We start from the raw sequence: 20372 nt of genomic DNA on the forward strand, positions 1-20372 counted from the left end.
GCTTCCAGCTGACCAAAGGAGCTTTTCCCCACAGATGGAGAAGTGGTGGAAATGGCCACGCCCTAATGTTTAAGTCCAGGTGAAAAGTATGCCGCCAGGCAGCTAGATAAGAAGGGTGGGTGGAGCTCGAAAGCCTGCTGGAGGCTGCGGGCACGAATGCGGCGCTGGTGCTGTCGGTTGTGGAGGTCCCAGGCTACGTCTCCAGCTTCCCAGTGACGGGTGAGCACTTCCTCGTGGTGGCTCAGTGACAGCATCGTAGCTGGAGAAGCTTAGGGACAACGCAGCCTGCCTCATAATTTCAGAGACTTTTACAGTCAAAGGAGACCTCAGAAACAATTTCCTTCAACCCCTTCGTTTTACAAAAGCAGACGCCGAGGTCTGAGAAGTGAAGTGGTTTGGCCGAGGTCAGAAAGCAAGTTGGCAGTGGAGCGTACAACTCAGGGTCCTGGCCGGGCTCCCTACGTGACCTCCCCTCCAGGTGAGTGCTCCCAAGCAGGCTTTTTTTTTTTTAATTGAAGTCTAGTTGATTTACAATGTTGTGCTAATTTCTGCTGTACAGCAACGTGACTCGGTTATACACATATATACATTCCTTTTTGTATTTTTTCCGTTATGGTTTACCCCAGGAGATTGGCTATAGTTCCCTATGCTATACAGTAGGACCTTGTCGAATCCATGTACTAACCCCAAACTCCCAATGCATCCCTCCCTCACCGCCCCCCCCGCCCCCTTGGCAACCACAAGTCTGTTCTCTATGTCCATGAGTCTGTTTGTTTAGTAGATAGGTTCATTTGTGTCATAGTTTAGATTCCACATATCAGTGATATCATATGGTATTTGTCTTTCTGGCTGACTTCGTATAATCACTAGTTGCATCCATGTTGCTGCAAATGGCATTACTTCACATTTTTATGGCCGAGTAGTACTCCTTTGTATATATGTACCACATCTTCATCCACTCCTCTGCTGATGGACCTTTAGGTTGTTTCCACGTCAGGCGTGAGCCAGCTGGCAACTCCAGGCTTGGCCCCGCGCTGCACGGCACGCAGACCCATCATTCTGAAGGGCTGGGGCCCGGCCGGGCGGAGGCACGATAGCGGCCGCACCTGCACTCTTCCGTATTGCGCCAGAGCTCATAAGTAGGAACGCACAGCACCACACTTTTAAGAAACACAGTAAGCAAAGTGCAATTCTGCATCCCTTTATTTATAAACACGTTGGCAATGCCGTGTCCCGTTGGCGAGCAGGGGTGGGTCTGGAGCGGGGAGGGGCATGTGCAGGGGTAGGAGCGGGTTGGGGAGGGGTGGGGCTGATTCCGGAAGTTCACGTTATTCAGCACCAGGGCAGATGCTTGGGCGTAAGGTCGGGCTTTAACCCAGACGAGTCGTCGTCTTGTCTCACGTGTACAGCATAGTCTTAAGTATGTATGATCTTATGGCTTTGTCCCGGGACACATTGCAGGGACACAACAAAAAACTCAAGTCTAGAGAGAAAGTAAAAGTTGCAAACGCCTCATGAGCTCATTGTGTTTTTTTAAAAAAGGACAAATCTGATGGCCAAGACTAGTGCTGAACGGATGCCTGAGGAACAGGGACATCTCTGCTCCCTTCGGGTTCATCTGATTCAGCTGAGTGTAGGTCGCAATCTCTCCCTGGGGCATGCCTGGGTGGTAAGTCCCGAAGATGGAGAGAACGAATCCATGCTCTTCCCGTCCCGCCCTCCAAGGATGGACTCTCAGTAACTCCAGCCTAAGGCATGGAGCAAGCTGGCCATCCCGCAGCTGTGTCTCTTCCCCGCACAGCAGGTCAGAAGGCAGACTTAGGTCTTGGGATCACTCCTCTTGGGGCTGGTTTCCTTTGCCTTTGTAAAGTCCTGGCCCACGGGAGTTGGCTTGCCAGAGACGGGCCATTCAATGTGACTGCGACATTACAGTTGCCCCATGTTTTTAGCTGGTGAACATTTGATTTCAGGGTCCCCAGGAGGAAGATGTGGCAGCTAATGGAGAAGGGCTGAAATGGGGAAGCTGGACGGGGTGGGGGGGACGGGAACCCACATCCTGCACAGGTACCCACTAACCTTGGGTGTCTGTGAAAGAAAGCCTGGCTCCTTTACCTGTTAGGGAGTGAGTGACACTTGTAAGGGAGCGGAAAGGAAGTACGCCCCCCTTCCTGCCCATCTTCATGTAACCTGCCTCCTTCCATGACCTAAACTGTTCTTCTCCAGCCCTCAGTCTGAAGCTTCCTTCCCTGTCTAGGGCAAAAGAACCTTTCCTTGCTTTTTGTCATTCCCGCTTACCTCTGCAAGCTTGCGTCACACTTTGTACGTCTCTCATTCCAGCCTTAACGCACTCTTGGCCATTACTGTTGAGTGGCCGGCCCAAACAAAGAGCCGCCCCATCTCCTCCCAAGCAGGAGAGGAGGGGCAGGGACAAACTGGTGGCCAGGAAGCATCAAAAGCTGGGTTGCAGAATCTCCTCATTCCTTCTCAGTAATCTCGTAGCCTTAGGGTGGGGAGGTATTGTTACAGGTCAGGAGGGGGACAGAGGGTGAGACCTAGAATCCACTTGTGGGTTGTTACGGCCCATCCCTGGGATATCCCAGGCATTGGTCATTTCCCATAATTGGCCGCTAGGATGGCACTGAATCTGATGAGTTATATAAGCGGCACCTGTCAGTGTGGTGTGCGAGGCCTGCAAACTTAGAATCTGCCCGATACATCAATTCCAAGCTCTTTTTCCAGAGCAGGAATCAGGTAAAAATGGATTCATCTGCTCTGGGCCGTGGCAAAAGCCCATAAAAGGCCTTCCCAAGAGAGTTTCCCCTACAAAGGGAGGCGCTGAAACGGTTTGAGTGCGCAGATTTTCTTTAACCTACTTGCCTTTCTCCGGGTACCTCTTTCTCCTTTTCTCTTCCCTTGTTCTGACTGCCTTGCCTTCCCCAGTGGGCCTCCTCACCCTGTCACCGCTCAGGAGATGGTGGGCATAGATGCCCAGTGTGCCCTGGGTACATGACGGGAGAGAGACCAAACGGGCACAGTGGAAGAACGGGGCCTTTGCCCCTCTCAGCAGAGCGGTGCTGTGGGCCTTGACGGCGACAAGTTTTCTTCGCACGCGCCACGCTCCCACCAGCTCTCTGCCCCGTGAGTGCTCGACACAGTTCGGGAGGAAGTGCCCAGACAAGGGGGTTCCCAGCCAGCTTAGCCTCACGGTTTTGCTTCCCAACAAACACCACTTATCTCCAGGTGGGTAGGGAGGTAGTTCAACCCCAACACGAGGGGGAAAGACATGCCACCTTCCTTCACTGGTTGCCCCACTTGTCACCCAGAAGGCTGTTTCCCAAGGTCTCTGAAAGGGAGAGTTTCTGTCACAAGAGATGCCGGGCTCTGTCCGCAAGTTGCTGTGTCGGGCCTCTGGCTTTACTGGGACAGCCGGGCAACGCCTCTTCTACCCAAGAGTGCGGTTCTACATCTTGCCTCTACCTGCTCATTTCTACCTGTGCTTAGGGGACAGTAACTTCAGACAACTCAGCAGGCGTACTTAGTGTCTTCATCCCATTTGAAACCTAGGGCCGGGGAGGTGGGTAATTACAGGACTACCTGGGACGTCCAGATGCTGAGGTCCGGCTGAGGTTTCCACCTCGCTCGGCGAAACTATTCAGAGCCTTCCTCTGCCCAGGAAGATGACGGGAGGCTGTGAACACAACATGCTGATTGCGTGGCTGGGACATTTCTACGGGAATGCAGGATGAGCTTTTGACCAAGTGCCCAAGTCACAAGGGAACCAGGTAGTTCTTAAGACCAAGGGTTTCAGCAGGGTATTAGGGTGAGAGCAGTAGAGGGGGATAATGTAAAATGCCGCCACCATAGATGCATACTGCACACGGTACACACCCTGGATGGCGTATTGGGAGCATACATAGAACAGATACGTGCAGGTAGCACCCCCTATTGGTATACTATGTGGTTTGGTACATCAAACCGTTACTTGAGGTCTATGAAACTGTTAACTGGTCAGAAATGGGAAAAGCCATTCCATAATAGCATCCTTGAAGGAGAAGCTTCAGGAAACATCTACCATCTGCTAAACTTGGAGCCAAAGCAAAGCGGCTCCTTTATATACATATACATACACACATACATATATATATGTATGTATATATATGATCTGTTTCGTTGCATTTCCCACAGATTAAGGTAGTTTCTGGAAAACAAGTCAAACCAATGATGAAAGAGTACAACCAGGAGACATGACGCCTTAGGTGGCGTTCTCCTTGACGAAACTGTCCTTGGAATAAGAAGTTGAGGTTCACACTAGGTGACCTTTGATATACGTAGCCTAAAGCAAGGCTTGGTCTAGACGCCACGTTCCTGGAACTGGAAAGAACTGATGTGTTGCAACATCAGGTCTCGTGGCTAAACTGAGAAGGTTGGCATTTGTCTGTAGCTTGACTATTTCAGAAGCACTTTGCCACCTCTACTGGAAACAACTTTATTCTGGCAGAGCTTGGGTGGTAGGAGGCAACGTGCAGGGCCCTTAGGAGCTGGAAGTAGATTGAGGGAACAGCCGCTTCCACAGGTGGTGTACTTGGTGGGGGCCAGTGTAAGGACCAAAGCAGAAGGCACCCCACTCAGTGCAAGTCTCCCGGGGTGCTCCTCATCTTTCCTTAGCAAGGTTAAAGTAGAGTGGTTCTAGATGATGCTAAGAAGGTTTGTATAGGTTGTCCGGCGGGAAACCTCCATGCAGAGTCCAAGTCTTAGGCTGAGTGGAGACTGACGGAGAGCTGGTCTCAAGGCCTTCCCTTAGCAGAGCTCAGGGTCTCCTGGCTGAGCTGCAGCTCCCACACCACTCAGGCATCCCCCGTGCCCCCGCCCTCCCCCCAGCCTGGGTGGCGTGGCTCTTGTTTTCTCCCAGCAGCCTTTACTTCTCATCTTCATCCCCCTCACTCATGCTGCTGATGGAGGCTGAGGCGGCTTTGGGTGAGGAGGGGGGTGAGGTTTTGTTCGGGAGCCACGAGAAGGTGGGCGACGGGGAGCGTGAAGGGGACCGGCTCCTGGTGGGGCTGCTCACAGGGCTCTGCTTCGGGGACAAGGCCTGCAGCATCCGGCTGCTCCTCTCCTGGAACATCTGCTTCTAGAGAGAGAAGGGAGAGAAGGCGTCTGTTAAAGGAGCCTTCTGAGGTGGTAGGGAAACAAACAAGGCAGGAAGGACAGCTGCTGCTCTAAATACCTGCACGCACAAACGCAGGTTCGCATGACAGCCCGTGTTCCCCAGACTATCTCTGGGGAGGGGCTGAGTAAGATTCTGGGGCAGGAAGATGCTGCCACATCAGATTATCTTCCCGGCTGGTTCTTGGGACTCATCCCTTCTTACCACCTTTTCCTCCATCTCCACATCGAACTGCTATCTGATGTGCCAGGCAAATGGCAATGTCCTCGGTACTTCGAAGTGCAGCAGGAAATAAAACAAATCCCTATCCTCGTGGATATGAGGGAGGAATCACACAATAAACAATATATGAGGTGTGTCAGATGGAACTACTGTCTGAGAGAAAACTACAACGAGAGAGGTTAGCAGATCGGGGTGTGGGCCGGGGAGACAGGTGGGCTGCAAAGGTCAGTAGGGTGCTCAGGGAAGGCCTCACTGAGAAGATGCTGTCTGAGCAGAGACCTGAAAGAGGTGAGGAGGGGACCACATGAATGGCAATCGGGGGGCGGGAAGCACGTTCCAGACAGAACTCCGAGAAGGGAGCATGCAGTGCACGTCCCAGGACAAGCAAGGAGACCCTGGGGGCTGGAGTGGAGTTACCCGGGTGAGGAGGGGCATGGGGGGGAGAAAAGGATAAAGTTGGTGGTCATATCGAAGCTGGGGCTTCAGTGACATGCGGGAAGATGGGGTGGAGATGGGTGGTGAGCCCGTGGGGCTGGATGAGGACTGGCTTTCCAAACAGAAGGTGCTAGGTAGACAGGGCTAAGCATAACTGCTTGGCCTGACTGGACCCCAAGTGCCTATAGGGTGACAGCAGTTGAGGCTGGGGCACCAGGAGGAGGATGGATTTCTCCTGAGGAGCCCCTGGAAGATTTTAATCAAGAGAAGGGTATGGTAAGATTGGTGATGTAGAAATACCTTTGGGTATGGGCAGAAAAGCAGAAAAAGAAACCATTAAAAAAAAAAGATCGATGTTTGGCCGTATAGAAAATTTAAAACGTCTGTACCTAAAAAAAAAAAACAAACCACTATGAAATAAGGTACAAGGCAAATGAAAAAAAGGGGGAGGGCTTCCCTAGTGGCACAGTGGTTGAGAGTGTGCCTGCCGATGCAGGAGACACGGGTTCGTGCCCCGGTCCGGGAAGATCCCACATGCCGCGGAGTAGGCTGGGCCCGTGAGCCATGGCCGCTGAGCCTGCGCGTCCGGAGCCTGTGCTCCGCAACGGGAGAGGCCTCAACAGTGAGAGGCCCGCGTACTGCAAAAAAAAAAAAAAGGGGGGGAGGGGGGAATTTTTGCAACATTTAAATACAAATAAAGCATTTTAGTATATAAACAGAGCTTAGAAACCAAAAAGAATATAACGACCATTTGGCAAATACAGGTAACTCACAAAAGACATAAATGAACTCTAAAAAATGTTTGGCATCACTAATAAACTAACGCAAAGTGATGTGAGATAGCTCTTTTAATATATCAGATTGCTAAAGATATTTTTCATCTTCCCAACCTTTTAAAAGTTTTTCCAGTTTTGAGATAGAATTGACATACAATTCAATTGTATGAACAACTGAACTTCTCTTTCTGGTTCTTAAACTATATACGTTTAAGGTGTACAGCATAATGATTTCACTTAAATCGTGAAATAATTACTACAATAAGGTTAGTTAACATCCATCATCTCATATGGATACAAATATTTTTTCCTTGTGATGAACACTCTTAGGATGTACTCTCAAAACCTGTATATATACCATACAGCAATGTTAACTATGGTGATCATGTTGTACATTACATGCCTAGTACTTACTTATAACTGGAAATTTGTACCTTTTGATCCCCTTCATGCAATTTCCCCTCCCCATACTCCCTACCTCTGGTAAACACAATCTGTCAGTGAAATCATACAGCATTTGTCTTTTTCTGACTTATTTCACTTGGCAAAATGCCCTCAAGGTCCATCCGTGTTATCACAAATGGTGGGATTTCCTCCTTTTATATGGATGAGTAATAATCCATTGTGTGTGTGTGTGTGTGTGTGTATAAACCACAACTTTGTCCATTCATCCATCGACAGACACTTAGGTTGTTTCCATGTCTTCACTATTACCAATAATGCTGCCATGAACACGGGTGCAGTTATCTCTTCAACACAGTGTTTTCATTTCCTTCAGATATAATAGTTGACCCTTGAACAATGGGGGGGTTATGGATGCTGACCCTCTGCTGTCGAAAAATCGGTGTAAAACATTGGAGTTGGGCCCTCGGCGTTCACAGTTCTATGTCTGTGGATTCAACCAACTGTAGATCATGTAGTACCTTAGTATTTAATACTGAAAACAATCCAAGTATAAGTGGACCCATGCAGTTCAAACCTGTTCAAGGGTCAACTGTATTCCCACAAGTGGAAATTCTGGATCATATTTTGAATTTTTTGAGGAACCTTCATAATGTTTCCATATTGGTTGTACCAGTTGACAGTCCCACCAACAGTGCACAAGCATTCCCTTTTCTCTACATACTTGCCAGCATTTGTTCTCTTGTCTTTTTATTGCTCACACTCTAACAGGTGTGAGATAATATCTCATTGTGGTTTCGATCTGCATTTCCCTATTGATTTAGTGATGTTGAACATCTTTTCATGTACTTGTTAACCATTGGTATATCTTCTTTGGAAAAATGTCTTTTCAGGTCCTTTGCCCATTTTTAAATTGGATTACTTGGCTTTTTTGCTACTCAACTCTATGAGATCTTTATATATTTTGGATGTTAATTCCTTAACAGATACATGGTTTGTAAATATTTTTTCCCTTTCCGTAGGCTGCCTTTTAATTTTGTAGGTGGTTTCTTTTGCCGTGCAAAATTTTTCAGTTTGATGTAGTCTCATTTATTTTGTTGCTTGTGCCTTAGGTGTCATATCCAAAAAATCATTGCTAAGACCCATGTCAAGGAGTTTTGCTCTGATGTTTTCTACTGGGAATTTTATGGATTGTGATCTCACATTGAAATCCTTAATCTATTTCAAGTCAATTTTCGTGGGTGGTGTAAGGTAGGGGTCTACTTTAATTCTTTTACATGTAAATGTCCAATTTTCTAGCACCATTTATTGAAGATACTGTCTTTTCTCTAGTGAGTATTTTTGGCTCCCTTGCATGGGTTTACTCCTGGGATCTCAATTCTGTTTTGTTGGTCTATGTGTCTGTTATTATGCCACTGTCATGCTGTTTTTTGTGTTTTTTTTGTTTTTGTTTTTTGCAGTATCGGGCCTCTCACTGTTGTGGCCTCTCCCATTGCGGAGCACAGGCTCTGGACGCGCAGGCTCAGCGGCCATGGCTCACGGGCCCAGCCGCTTCGCGGCATGTGGGATCTTCCCAGACCGGGGCAAGAACCCGTGTCCCCTGCATCAGCGGGCGGACTCTTGAACACTGCACCACCAGGGAAGCCCTGTCATGCTGTTTTGATTACTACAGCTTTATAGTATAGTTTGAAAGCAAGAAGTGTGATGCCTCCCACTTTGTTCTTCTTTCTCAAGATTGTTTTGGCTGTCCACACAGGGTCTTTTGTGCTTCCATATAAATTTTAGGACTTTTTTTCTATTTCTGAAAAAAAATGCCATTAGAATCTTGATGGGAATTGCATTGAATCTATAGATGACTTGGGATAGTATGGACATTTTAACAATCCTCTCAATCCATGAGCATGGGATATCTTTCCAGTTATTAGTGTCTTCTTGGATTTCTTTCTTCAGTGTCTTGTAGCTTTCAGTGCAGAGATCTTTCACCTCCTTGGTTAAATTAAGTATACTTTATTGTGTGTGTGTGGCACACGGGCCTCTCACTGTTGTGGCCTCTCCCGCTGTGGAGCACAGGCTCCGGACACGCAGGCTCAGCGGCCATGGCTCACGGGCCCAGCCGCTCTGCGGCACGTGGGATCTTCCCAGACCGGGGCACGAACCCACGTCCCCTGCATCGGCAGGCAGACTCTCAACCACTGCACCACCAGGGAAGCTCCAGTATTCTGTTCTTTTTGATGCTACTGTAAATGGGATAATTTAAGTCTCTTTTCCATATAATTCATTATCAGTGTACAGAAATGCTACTGATTTTGTATGTTAATTTTGTATCCTGCAACTTTACTGAATTGATTAGATCTAGCAGTTTACTGATGGAGTCTTTAGAATTTTCTACGTATAAAATCATGTCATATGCAAATAGAGACTATTTTACTTCTTCCTTTCCAATCCTAATGCCTTTTATATCTTTTTCTTGCCTGATTGCTCTGGCTAGGACTTTGAGTACTATGTTGAACAGGAGTGGTGAGAGTGGGCAGCCTTGCCTTGTTCCTGATTTTAGAGGACAAGTTTTTAACCTTTCACAATTGAGTATGATGTTAGCTGTGGGACTGTCATATATGGCCTTTATTATGTTGTGGTATATTCCTTCTATACCTAGTTTGTAGTTTTTAACAACTGTCATAAATAGTTGTTAAATTTTGTCAAATGCTTTTTCAGCATCTATAGGGATGATCATACGATTTTTTTCCTTTCATTCTATTAATTGATGCATCACATTGATGGATTTGTGTCTGAACTATCCTTGCATCTCGGGGATAAATCCCACTTGGTCATGGCGAAAGATCTTTTTAATGTGCTGCTGAATTCAGTTTGCTAGTATTTTACTGAGAATTTTTGTATCTATATTCCTAAGGGATATTGGCCTATGGTTTTCTTTTCTGAGAGTGTCCTTTTCTGGCTTTGGTATGAGGGTAATGCTGACCTTGTAAAACGAGTTTGGGAGTTTCCCACCTCCTCAGTATTTTCGGAAGAGTTTGAGAAGGATTGGCATTAATTCTTCTTCAAATGCTTGCTAAAATTCACCAGTGAAGCCATCTGGTCCTGGGCTTTTCTTCATTGGGAGATTTTTGATTAATGATTCAATCTCCTTAATACTAATTGGTCTGTCCAGATTTTCTCTTTCTTCCTGATTCAGTCTTGTTAGGTTGTATGTTTCTAAAAATGTGTCCATTTATTCTATTTTGTCCAGTTTGTTGGTGTATAAATTGTTCATAGTAGCCTCTTATAATCCTTTGTATTTCTGTGGTATCAGTGGTAATGTCTCCCTTTTCATTTATAATTTTGTTGATTTGAGTCCTCTCTCTTTGTTTCTTGGTGAGTCTAGCTAAAGGTCTGACAACCTTGTTTATCTTTTCCAAGGACTAACTCTTAGTTTTGTTAAAGTGTTGTTAACCTTTTCTATTGTCTTCCTATTCTCTATCTCATTTGTTTCTGCTCTAATCTTTATTTCCTTCCTTCTGCTAACTTTGGGCTCAGTTTGTTCTGCTCTTTCTGGTTCCTTAAGGTATAGAGTTACGTTATTTGAGACTTTTCTTATTTCTTAATGTAGGCATTTATTGCTATGAACTTCCCTCTTTGAATTGCTTTTGGTGCATGCCATAAGTTTTGGTATGTAGTATTTCCATTTTTCATTTGTCTCAAGATAAATTATTTCCCCTTTCATTTCTTCTTCGATGGGTCAGGAGAATATTATTTAATTTCCATGTATTTGTGAATTTTCTAGTTTTCTTCCTGTTACTGATTTCTAGTTTCATACCATTGTGGTCAGAGAAGATACTTGGTATGATTTCAATATTCTTAAATTTGCTTAGACTTGTTTTGTGGCCTAACATATGGTCTATTCTAAAAAATGTTCCATAAGCACTTAGGAGTGTATGTTCGGCTGTTATTGGATAGAATATCCTGTATATGTCTCTTAGGTTCAGTTGATCTATTGCGTTGTTCATATCCACTGTTTCTTTATTGATTCCCTGTGTGGATGATCTATCCATTGTTGAGAGTGGGGTATTAAAGTAGCCAACTATTATTGTATTGCTGTTTCTCAATTTAGGTCTGCTTTATATATTTGGGTGCTCCAACGTTGGATGCATAAATATCTACAATTATTATATCTTCTTGATGGATTGACCCCTTTATCATTATATGTTGACATTCTTTGTCTCTTTGTACTATTTTTACTATAAAGTCTATTTTGTCTCATGTAAGTACACCTACCCCTGACTTCTTAAAACATACCATTTGCTTGGATTATCTTTTTCCACCCCTTTCTTTTTTTTCTGTTTGTTTTTTAAAATTTTATTTATTTTTTAATTTTTAAATTAAATTTAATTTTTTTATACAGCAGGTTCTTATTAGTTATCTATTTTATACATATTAGTGTATACATGTCAATCCCAATCTCCCAGTTCATCCCACCACCACCACCCCCCCTGCCACTTTCCCCCCTTGGTGTCCCTACATTTGTTCTCTACATCTGTGTCTCTATTTCTGCCCTGCAGACCGGTTCATCTGTACCATTTTTCTAGGTTCCACATATATGCGTTAATATACGATATTTGTTTTTCTCTTTCTGACTGACTTCACTCTGTATGACCGTCTCCAGATCCATCCACGTCTCTACAAATGACCCAATTTCTTTCCTTTTTATAGCTGAGTAAATATTCCATGGTATATATGTACCACATCTTCTTTATCCATTACGTCTGTCGATGGGCACTTAGACTGCTTCCATGACATGGCTATTGTAAATAGTGCTGCAATGAACGTTGGGGTGCATGTGTCGTTTTGAATTATGGTTTTCTCTGGGTATATGCCCAGTAGTGGGATTGCTGGGTCATATGTAATTCTATTTTCAGTTTTTTAAGGAACGTCCATACTGTTGTCCATATTGGCTAGATCAATTTACATTCCCATCAACAGTGCAAGAGGGTTCCCTTTTCTCCACACCCTCTCTAGCATTTATTGCTTGTAGATTTTCTGATGATGCCCATTCTAACTGGTGTGAGGTGATATCTCATTGTAGTTTTGATTTGCGGTTCTCTAATAATTAGTGATGTTGAGCAGCTTTTCATGTGCTTCTTGGCCATCCGTATGTCTTCTTTGGAGAAATGTCTATTTAGGTCTTCTGCCCATTTTTGGATTGGGTTGTTTGTTTTTTTAATATTGAGCTCCACTCCTTTATTTTCAGTCTGTGTGTGTCTTTAAGGTTAAAGTGAAGCTCTCGTGGGCAACATATTGTCGGATCTTGTTTTTTTTTTTAACCATTTAGCCATTCTGTATCTTTTGATTGCAGAATCTAGTCCATTTATGTTAAAAGTAATTATTGATAGGGAAGGACTTATTATTGCCATTGTGTTAATTGTTTTCTGGCTGTTTTGTAGTTCCTCTGTTCCTTGTTTCATATTTTGCTGTGTTTTTTGTGTGTGTTTTGATGTCTTTTGGTATCAGTATGCTTTGACAACTTTATCATGTTCTTTTGTGTAAATACTACAGGTTTTTGCCTTATCATTACCATGAGGCTTACATAGACTATGTTAAAATAATAACACACTATTTTAAACTGATAATGACTTAAGTTCAATAGACTTCCTAAACTTTACTTTTGCTTGTCCTCTCCCTCACATTTTAGGTTATTGTTGCTGGACAGTTGATATATTATTAAATATTGTGTAACCAATATCAAATTATTGTAGTCATGGTTATTTTTACTATGTTTTCTAACTTTTTAAAGTATTATTTATTTATTTATTTATGGCTTCATTGGGTCTTCATTGCTGTGTGCAGGCTTTCTCTAGTTGTGGCGACTGGGGTCTACTCTTTGTTGTGGTGTGCAGGCTTCTCATTGCAGTGGCTTCTCGTTGCAGAGCAGGGGCTCTAGGCATGCGGGCCTCAGTAGCTGTGACACACGGCCTCAGTAGTTGTGGCTCACAGTCTCTAGAGTACAGGCTCTATAGTTTGGTGCACAGGCATGTGGGATCTTCCCAGACCAGGGATCAAACCCGTGTCCCCTGCATTGGCAGGCGGATTCTCAACCACTGCACCAGCAGGGAAGTCCTGTTTTCTAACCTTTAACGTACAGTTATGTGAATTATGTACCACTGTTACATTATAGAATCTAACTTTGACTATATAATTACCATTACCAGTGAGTTTTATGCTACCTTCTTATGTTTTATGATGTTATTTAGTGTCCTTTTACTCAAAGAACTCCCTTTAGCCTTTCTTGTAAGGCAGATCTAGTGGTGATAAACTCCCTCAGGTTTTGTTTCTTCAGGAATACCTTTATCTCTCCTTCATTTCTGAAGGATAGCTTTGCCAGGCATAGAATTCTTGGTTGATGGTTTTTTTCAAAAATTTGAATATACCGTTCCATTCTCTCCTGACATCAGACGTTTCTGTTGAGAAATCTACCAGAAGTCTTATGAGGGTTCCAGTGTTTGTAATTTCTCTTTTCTCTTGCTGCTTTCAAAATTCTTTGTCTTTGACTTTTGACAATTTAATTATAATCTCAGTGTAGCCCTACTCAGGTTTTAACCTATTTGGTGTCCTTTGTGCCTTATGGATCTGGATGTCCCTTTCTCTCCCAAGTTATGGGAAGTTTTCAGCCATTATTGATTTAAATAATACACTTTGTCTCTTTATCTTCTCCTTCTGGAATTCCCATAATGCACATACTGTTTCTTTTGATTGTGTCCTGTAATTCCCATAGATTTTATTCACTCTTCTTCATTGTTCTTTTCTTTTTCCTCCTGACTGGATAGTTTCTTGACTTCTAGGTTTCTTGTGCCTGGTAGAGTCTGCTTTTGAAGCTCATTGTTGAGTTCTTCAGTCATCGTACTTTTCAGCTCTAGGGTTTCTGTTTGGGGTTTTTTTTTTTTTTTTTTTTTTTGATGGTTCCTATTTCTTTGAGTTTCTCATTTTGTTCATGTATGGTTTTCCTAATTGTGTTGTCTCTGTGTGCTTGTAGTTCACTAAACTTCTTTAGGAGGATTATTCTGAATTCTTTGTCTGAAAGTTCAGAGATGTCCGTTTATTTAGGGTCAGTAGGTGGAGCTTTATTAGTTTCCTTTGCTGTCATATTAACCATATTTTTCATGATCCTTGATTTCTTACATTGGTATATGCACATTTGAGTAAGTGGTCTTCTCTTCCAGACTTTACATGTGTACTTCGGCAGAGAGAGACAGTCAGCTCACTTTGGGTTTCTGGATGTGTTTGCTGGTAACATCCTTGGGCAGGAATGGTTTGCTATCAGGGTTTATTTTGGGGTGAGGCCACTGCCCAAGTTCTGAGGTGACGGGGCAGGGAGGGCTTGCTGCTGCCTGAGAACAGTTGGATAGGACTGCTGATTTGGTTCCCTGCACAAGTGAGGCTGTAGCTTGGGCTCCACAGCTTCCTGGGTTTTCTGGTCAGGATAACTAGATGGTCATGACTGGGTACTATACTCACTGGTAGGTGAGGCCATGAATCACCCTCTCTTCCCTGGTAGGTCAGCAGAATAGGCTCCAGGGCCTGTACGGCTTGTTGTTTGGGGACCTGAGTCAGGCAAGAGTGTGTACTGAATTCCCTGGCCAGACAGGGAAACCAGTTTTGCTCTCTGTTCAAGTGCCACTGTACACAGGGTTGTTGGATGAGCTAGGCAGCTTCCCGTGTGCTCTAGTTAGATTCTCTGGTCGGGTGGGCTGGGCCGCAAGGCGTATTCAGCAACGAGTGGGGCTGTGAATTAGGTTCCCTTCCTGGGCACGGTGGGAGAACTAATTCCAAGGCCAGAAAGGCTCTTTGTTGGTGGTCTTGATTCAAGCTGACCTGCACCCTAAGTTCCGTAGCTGAACACAGCCACTGGCTTTGCTCTGCCGTCTGTAAGCTCTGCCTGCCAGACTCTGTGCTCAAGTATTGCTGGGCTATGCAGCTTCCCAGGTGTTCTGGCAAGGCTTTCTAGTTGGGTGGGGCTGGGAGCTTCACTCAGCAGTCAGTGGGGGTTAAAACTCAGCTCCCCTGCATGCATGGGGACAGACCGGGCTCCAGGGCCAAAAATCTTTGTTTGAGGACCCAAATCAGACAGACTCGGACTCCACTGAGTTCCCAGGTCAGATGGTGCCAATGACTCGACTCTGCAGATGGACAAAGTGGCTGGCTGGGGCTACTACTTGGGCACTGCACATAGGAACTCAGTCCGCCAAGATCAGAGTGCTGGTTGTGGCATGATGAGATTCTCAGTGGTCAAGTCCTTCAGATTCCTCTGCAGTCACCACGGGGTAAGACCAGAGATGGTCTCGCAAGAAAGAACCCACAGTGCTGGGAGAGCTGGATGTCCATCTGGGCCTCTTTCGCCACTGGAGGAACCAGAGGCTCGGGGGAGATTTCTCCACGGTGCCATGCCGGCCTAGGGGAGGGGCAGTACGGTGAGCACATAGCGGCTCCTCTTACCCTTCTAATGCCACCTGTCTTGGTCTCTGTGGTGCAGGGCGTGCTTCAGCCTCACCCAAGTGTTCTAGGATTCTCTCAGTGGTGTCTTCTCTGTGAATAGTTCTCTTGTGAGGGAGAACAAAGTCAGGAATGACCTATGTTGCCATCTTGATGTCACTCCGCCAAGATTTTTTTTTAATTGGTAATGGCCAGTGTTGGTGAGGGCTCAGGAAAAAGACTACACTCCTGTTACTGCTGGTGGAAGGGTAAAATAGTAGTGCCGTTCGGAGGGGTAATTGGGCAAATAGGCACAAAAACTTTTTTTCCTGAGGAGACGGTCAGAGATGTAAATTTGTGTACATGGACATTCATTGCAGTGTCAACAGACAAAACGTCAAACTCCCTAAACAGGTTAGAGAGATCTTGCACAAGTCTGAGATTATACACTAAGCAGCTGATGAAAATCAAGTCCTTAAAGAATATTCAGTAATGTGAGAAAATGTTCATGAGCTATTGCAAAGTAAAAATGATTTTAGAATAGAAAAATATATACATGTAGCAAGGAAATATATACATGTAGATGGAAAAAAGATGGGGGCAATACCTGCCAAATATTAGCAGTGACTACTCTGGGTGATGAGGCTAGAGGTGATTCTTAGTTTATTATTTTCTTTACTTTCTAATAGTTCTACAATGAACACCCTATTTTTACCATCAAAAAAAAGATACGGTAGGAAGAAAGAAAGATAATTGAGGCAAGGAGATTAGGCCAAAGGGCATTGCAATAATGTCACAGGTAAGAAAATATTAAGGCCTCAGGCACAACATCAATTCCCCCGCAGTCATTTTCCCTTTTTAAGTTGTAGCCCGTTACTTTTCAGGAGCTCAAATCTCCTCTAGCAGATACAAGAGAGATGACTTGCTGATCACTGAGATCCTTTCCAGATTTAAAACTCCATAATTCTACGAATACACCGATTATTCATCTTCCATTAAAGGCATTGATAATTCTGCCAGAAGACATCCAAACCCCTCAAAATCAAACAGAAACAAATGCTGTAGTACAACAGCATTAATTTAGATTAAGCCCATTTATGAGACAAAATCAAATGCCAAAAGGATAGGGTGGCCTATTATTAACGGCAACATGAAAAAAATATCCTTGAACTTCTAACAGGCATTTCTGTTTTTAAATTTTTTTAAATTTATTTTTGGCTGCGTTGGTCTTCGTTGCTGCGCGCGGGCTTTCTCTAGTTGCGGCGAGCAGGGGCTGCTCTTCGTTGCGGTGCGCGGGCTTCTCATTGTGGTGGCTTCTCATGTTGTGGAGCACGGGCTCTAGGCGTGTGGGCTTCAGTAGTTGTGGCACATGGGTCAGTAGTTGTGGCTCGCGGGCTCTAGAAAGCAGGCTCAGTAGTTGTGGCGCATGGGCTTAGTTGCTCCTCGGCATGTGGGATCTTCCCGGACCAGGGCTCGAACTCGTGTCCCTGGCATAGGCAGGCGGATTCTCAACCACTGTACCACCAGGGAAGCCCCTAGCAGGCATTTTAAAATATGTGTTTTTATTACTGTAATCTTTAAGTATATTTTTAGTGGCAGCCACTAGCCCTCTTGCTGTTAATGGATTGTCAGCATTTCCATTAGAAGCCCACTTTCTAAGGAATCTCCAACTTGTCAACTACAGTTTGACTCAAGCTCATAACTGAATATTCTGCCTAAGGGGATGAAATCATTTGAACCCTTAATGATAAACAGTGGTGTCACACTTCATAAAATGCAGTATCCAGGCAAAACAGCTATGGGTCTTGATTTGCAAGCTCTCTGATCTGTTTCTGGTGCATTTTGAAGGGTGGTTCCCCTGTGAAGGAGCTGAACTGAATCAGGTCAGGAGACAGTTTGTAATGAGCTTCCTGGGAAGAAAAGCACTTTAGAAATATAACAAATAATGAAGACCGTGGCATGGCATTTTCAAAGAGACAAGACTGAATTTAAATTCAGTCTTTTGCTGTATTAAGAGGTTTCCATTTATAAAGTTTTCTCCCAAGAAAATAATCCCATTTATAGTCCTGTCCACATGAAAATAAATTTCTATTTCCCCTCCCCTCCTGCAATGTTTTCCCTTTTAAAAAAAAAGTTCTTAATATCTAGTAAGGCAGTAAATGTCTTGACACATGCATTTAAAGGTTTCAGCGTTTCAGATATATTCTGGCACCACCGAAAAGGAAATAAAAAATATCCTAGTTACAGATGGTTTGGACCTCCTGATATTCAAGATGGAACTCATGGAGAGTTTCAGTTCTGTGCAAATCAGTAAGCAACAACTCACCCTGAAACAGTGCCCGACACGTGCCCTGGGTACCCAGCACTGTTATAAAGGGCTTTAAAGTATGAGAAAATTTAATCCTCCCAACAACCCTAGGAAGTGGCTGAGAGGTAAATGAACTTGCTCAAGGCTACCCAGCTAGGAAGTGAGCCCCTGCTCATGACCAGCTCTCCATAACTTTCATAGTAGGAAGCTTTTCATGTTTACTCATGTTTTATTGAATATTTGTTGGAAGACAAATTTTTCAAACTGTCCAAAAGACAAGTGGGAAATCTAGTTCAGATCTACGAACTGCATTTTATATTTCTTTTCTCAAAATTAAGTCTTAAAACTTAGCAATGCCATGAAAATGGCTATTATAAGGAACAAACAGAAAACAACAAGTGCTGGAGAAATTAGAACTTCCGTGCGTTGCCAAGGGAATGTAAACTGGTGCAGCCACTATGGAAAACAGTATGGCAGTTCCTCAAAAAAATTAAAAAGCATTATCATATGGTTTAACAATTCTACTTCTGGGTATATACCCAAAAAGACTTGAAAGCAGAGACTTAAATAGATACTTGTATAGTAATGTTCATAGCCAAAAAGTGGAAACACTCTAAATGTCTATCGATGGATGAATGGATAAACAAAATGAGGTATGCATAAATAACTGTATATGTATGTATATGTACATGTGTACGCATATACATATGATGGGTTTGTTTTTCTGCTAGCATGGCTAAAGTATTTCTAAGATGGTGTTGAAAAGAAACATTTTGTCTCTCATAAAATATTATGGAGGGTTTTCCTGGCATGGAGAATCTGAAAGCTCACAAAAGATTCATTGCTTCAACAAACATTTACCAACAGCACACTATGTATGGTTTGAGGATTAATCTAAATGCTGAGGATATAGCAGTAAACAACAGAGGAGAAAAGTCTATGTTCATGTATATATTTTCTGAGGTATAATTGACATTTGTTATATTAGTTTCAGGTGTACAACATATATATATATCTATAAAACACATAATATGTACATATATATGTATGTGTGTATATATATATATATGTAAATGATCACAATAAGTCTTGTTAATCTGTTACCATACATGGTTGCCAATTTCTGTGATGAGAACTTTTAAGATCTACTTTCAAATAGGCAAGAGTGTTATTAACTATTACCATGCTGCACATTACATCTCCAGGACTTTTTTTTTAAGAATATAGAAAAAAATCAGTTGTATTTCTATACATTAGCAATAAACAATCTAAAAAAATTTTTAAATCCAGTTAAAATAACAAAAAGAAAAAAATATTTATGAGTAAATTTAATCAATGAATATAAGACTTGTATACTGCAAATCATTGTTGAAAGAAACTAAAGACCTAAGTAAATGGAGAGACATCCTGTGTTCATGGATTGGAAGATTTAATATTATTAAGATGACAACACTTAGAAATAAACCCATATATCAAAAGTAAATTGATTTTCAACAAGGATGTCAAGAGTATCCTTATCAACAAATGGTGATAGACAATGGATATCCATATCCAAAAGAATAAATTTGAACCTTAGTCCATAAGACATATAAAAATTAACTCAGTGGATCTTAGGGCTTCCCTGGTGGCGCAGTGGTTGAGTCCACCTGCCGATGCACGGGACACGGGTTCGTGCCCTGGTCCAGGAGGATCCCACATGCCGCGGAGCAGCTGGGCCCGTGAGCCATGGCCGCTGAGCCTGCGCGTCCAGAGCCTGTGCTCTGCAACGGGAGAGGCCACAACGGTAAGAGGCCCGTGTACCGCAAAAAAAAAAAAAAAAAAGGATCTTAGAGGAAACACTGGTGTAAATCTGTAAGACGTTAGATTAGGCAGTAGTTTGTTTTTCTTAACATTTTTATTGGAGTATAATAAAATTGCTTTATCTCACACCAGTCAGAATGGCCATCATCAAAAGATCTAGAAACAATAAATGCTGGAGAGGGTGTGGAGAAAAGGGAACACTCTTGCACTGTTGGTGGGAATGTGAATTGGTACAGCCACTATGGAGAACAGTATGGAGGTTCCTTAAAAAACTACAAATAGAACTACCGTATGACCCAGCAATCCCACTACTGGGCATATACCCTGAGAAAACCGTAATTCAAAAAGAGTCATGTACCAAAATGTTCATTGCAGCTCTATTTACAATAGCCAGGACATGGAAGCAACCTAAATGTCCATCAACAGATGAATGGGTAAAGAAGATGTGGCACATACATACAATGGAATATTACTCATCTATAAAAAGAAACGAAATTGAGTTATTTGTAGTGAGGTGGATGGACCTAGAGTCTGTCATACGGAGTGAAGTAAGTCAAAAAGAGAAAAATACCGTATGCTAACACATATATATGGAATTTAAGAAAGAAAGAAAAGGTCATGAAGAATCTAGGGGTAAGACGGGAATAAAGACACAGACCTACTAGAGAATGGACTTGAGGATGTGGGGAGGGGGAAGGGTAGGCAGTGACTAAGTGAGAGAGTGGCATGGACATACATACACTATCAAACGTAGAATAGATAGCTAGTGGGAAGCAGCCTCATAGCACAGGGAGATCAGCTCGGTGCT

The 20372-nt window shown here is 43.5% G+C and overlaps 1 protein-coding gene across 1 annotated transcript in view; it reads right to left on the bottom strand.

Annotated features, from left to right (window-relative positions):
• Nucleotides 1-1238: 1238 nt before the first annotated feature.
• The window catches only part of PCYT1B (phosphate cytidylyltransferase 1, choline, beta), a 141925-nt gene continuing 122791 nt past the window's right edge, over nt 1239-20372 (bottom strand). Inside the window, exon 8 of the mRNA XM_032619158.1 lies at nt 1239-5128. Coding sequence (XP_032475049.1) covers nt 4916-5128 — 213 coding nt within the window. The 3' untranslated portion in view covers nt 1239-4915. The remainder of the gene's footprint in view (nt 5129-20372) is intronic.

The sequence above is a fragment of the Phocoena sinus genome, chromosome X, assembly GCF_008692025.1.
Source record: "Phocoena sinus isolate mPhoSin1 chromosome X, mPhoSin1.pri, whole genome shotgun sequence".
Lineage (NCBI taxonomy): Eukaryota > Metazoa > Chordata > Mammalia > Artiodactyla > Phocoenidae > Phocoena > Phocoena sinus.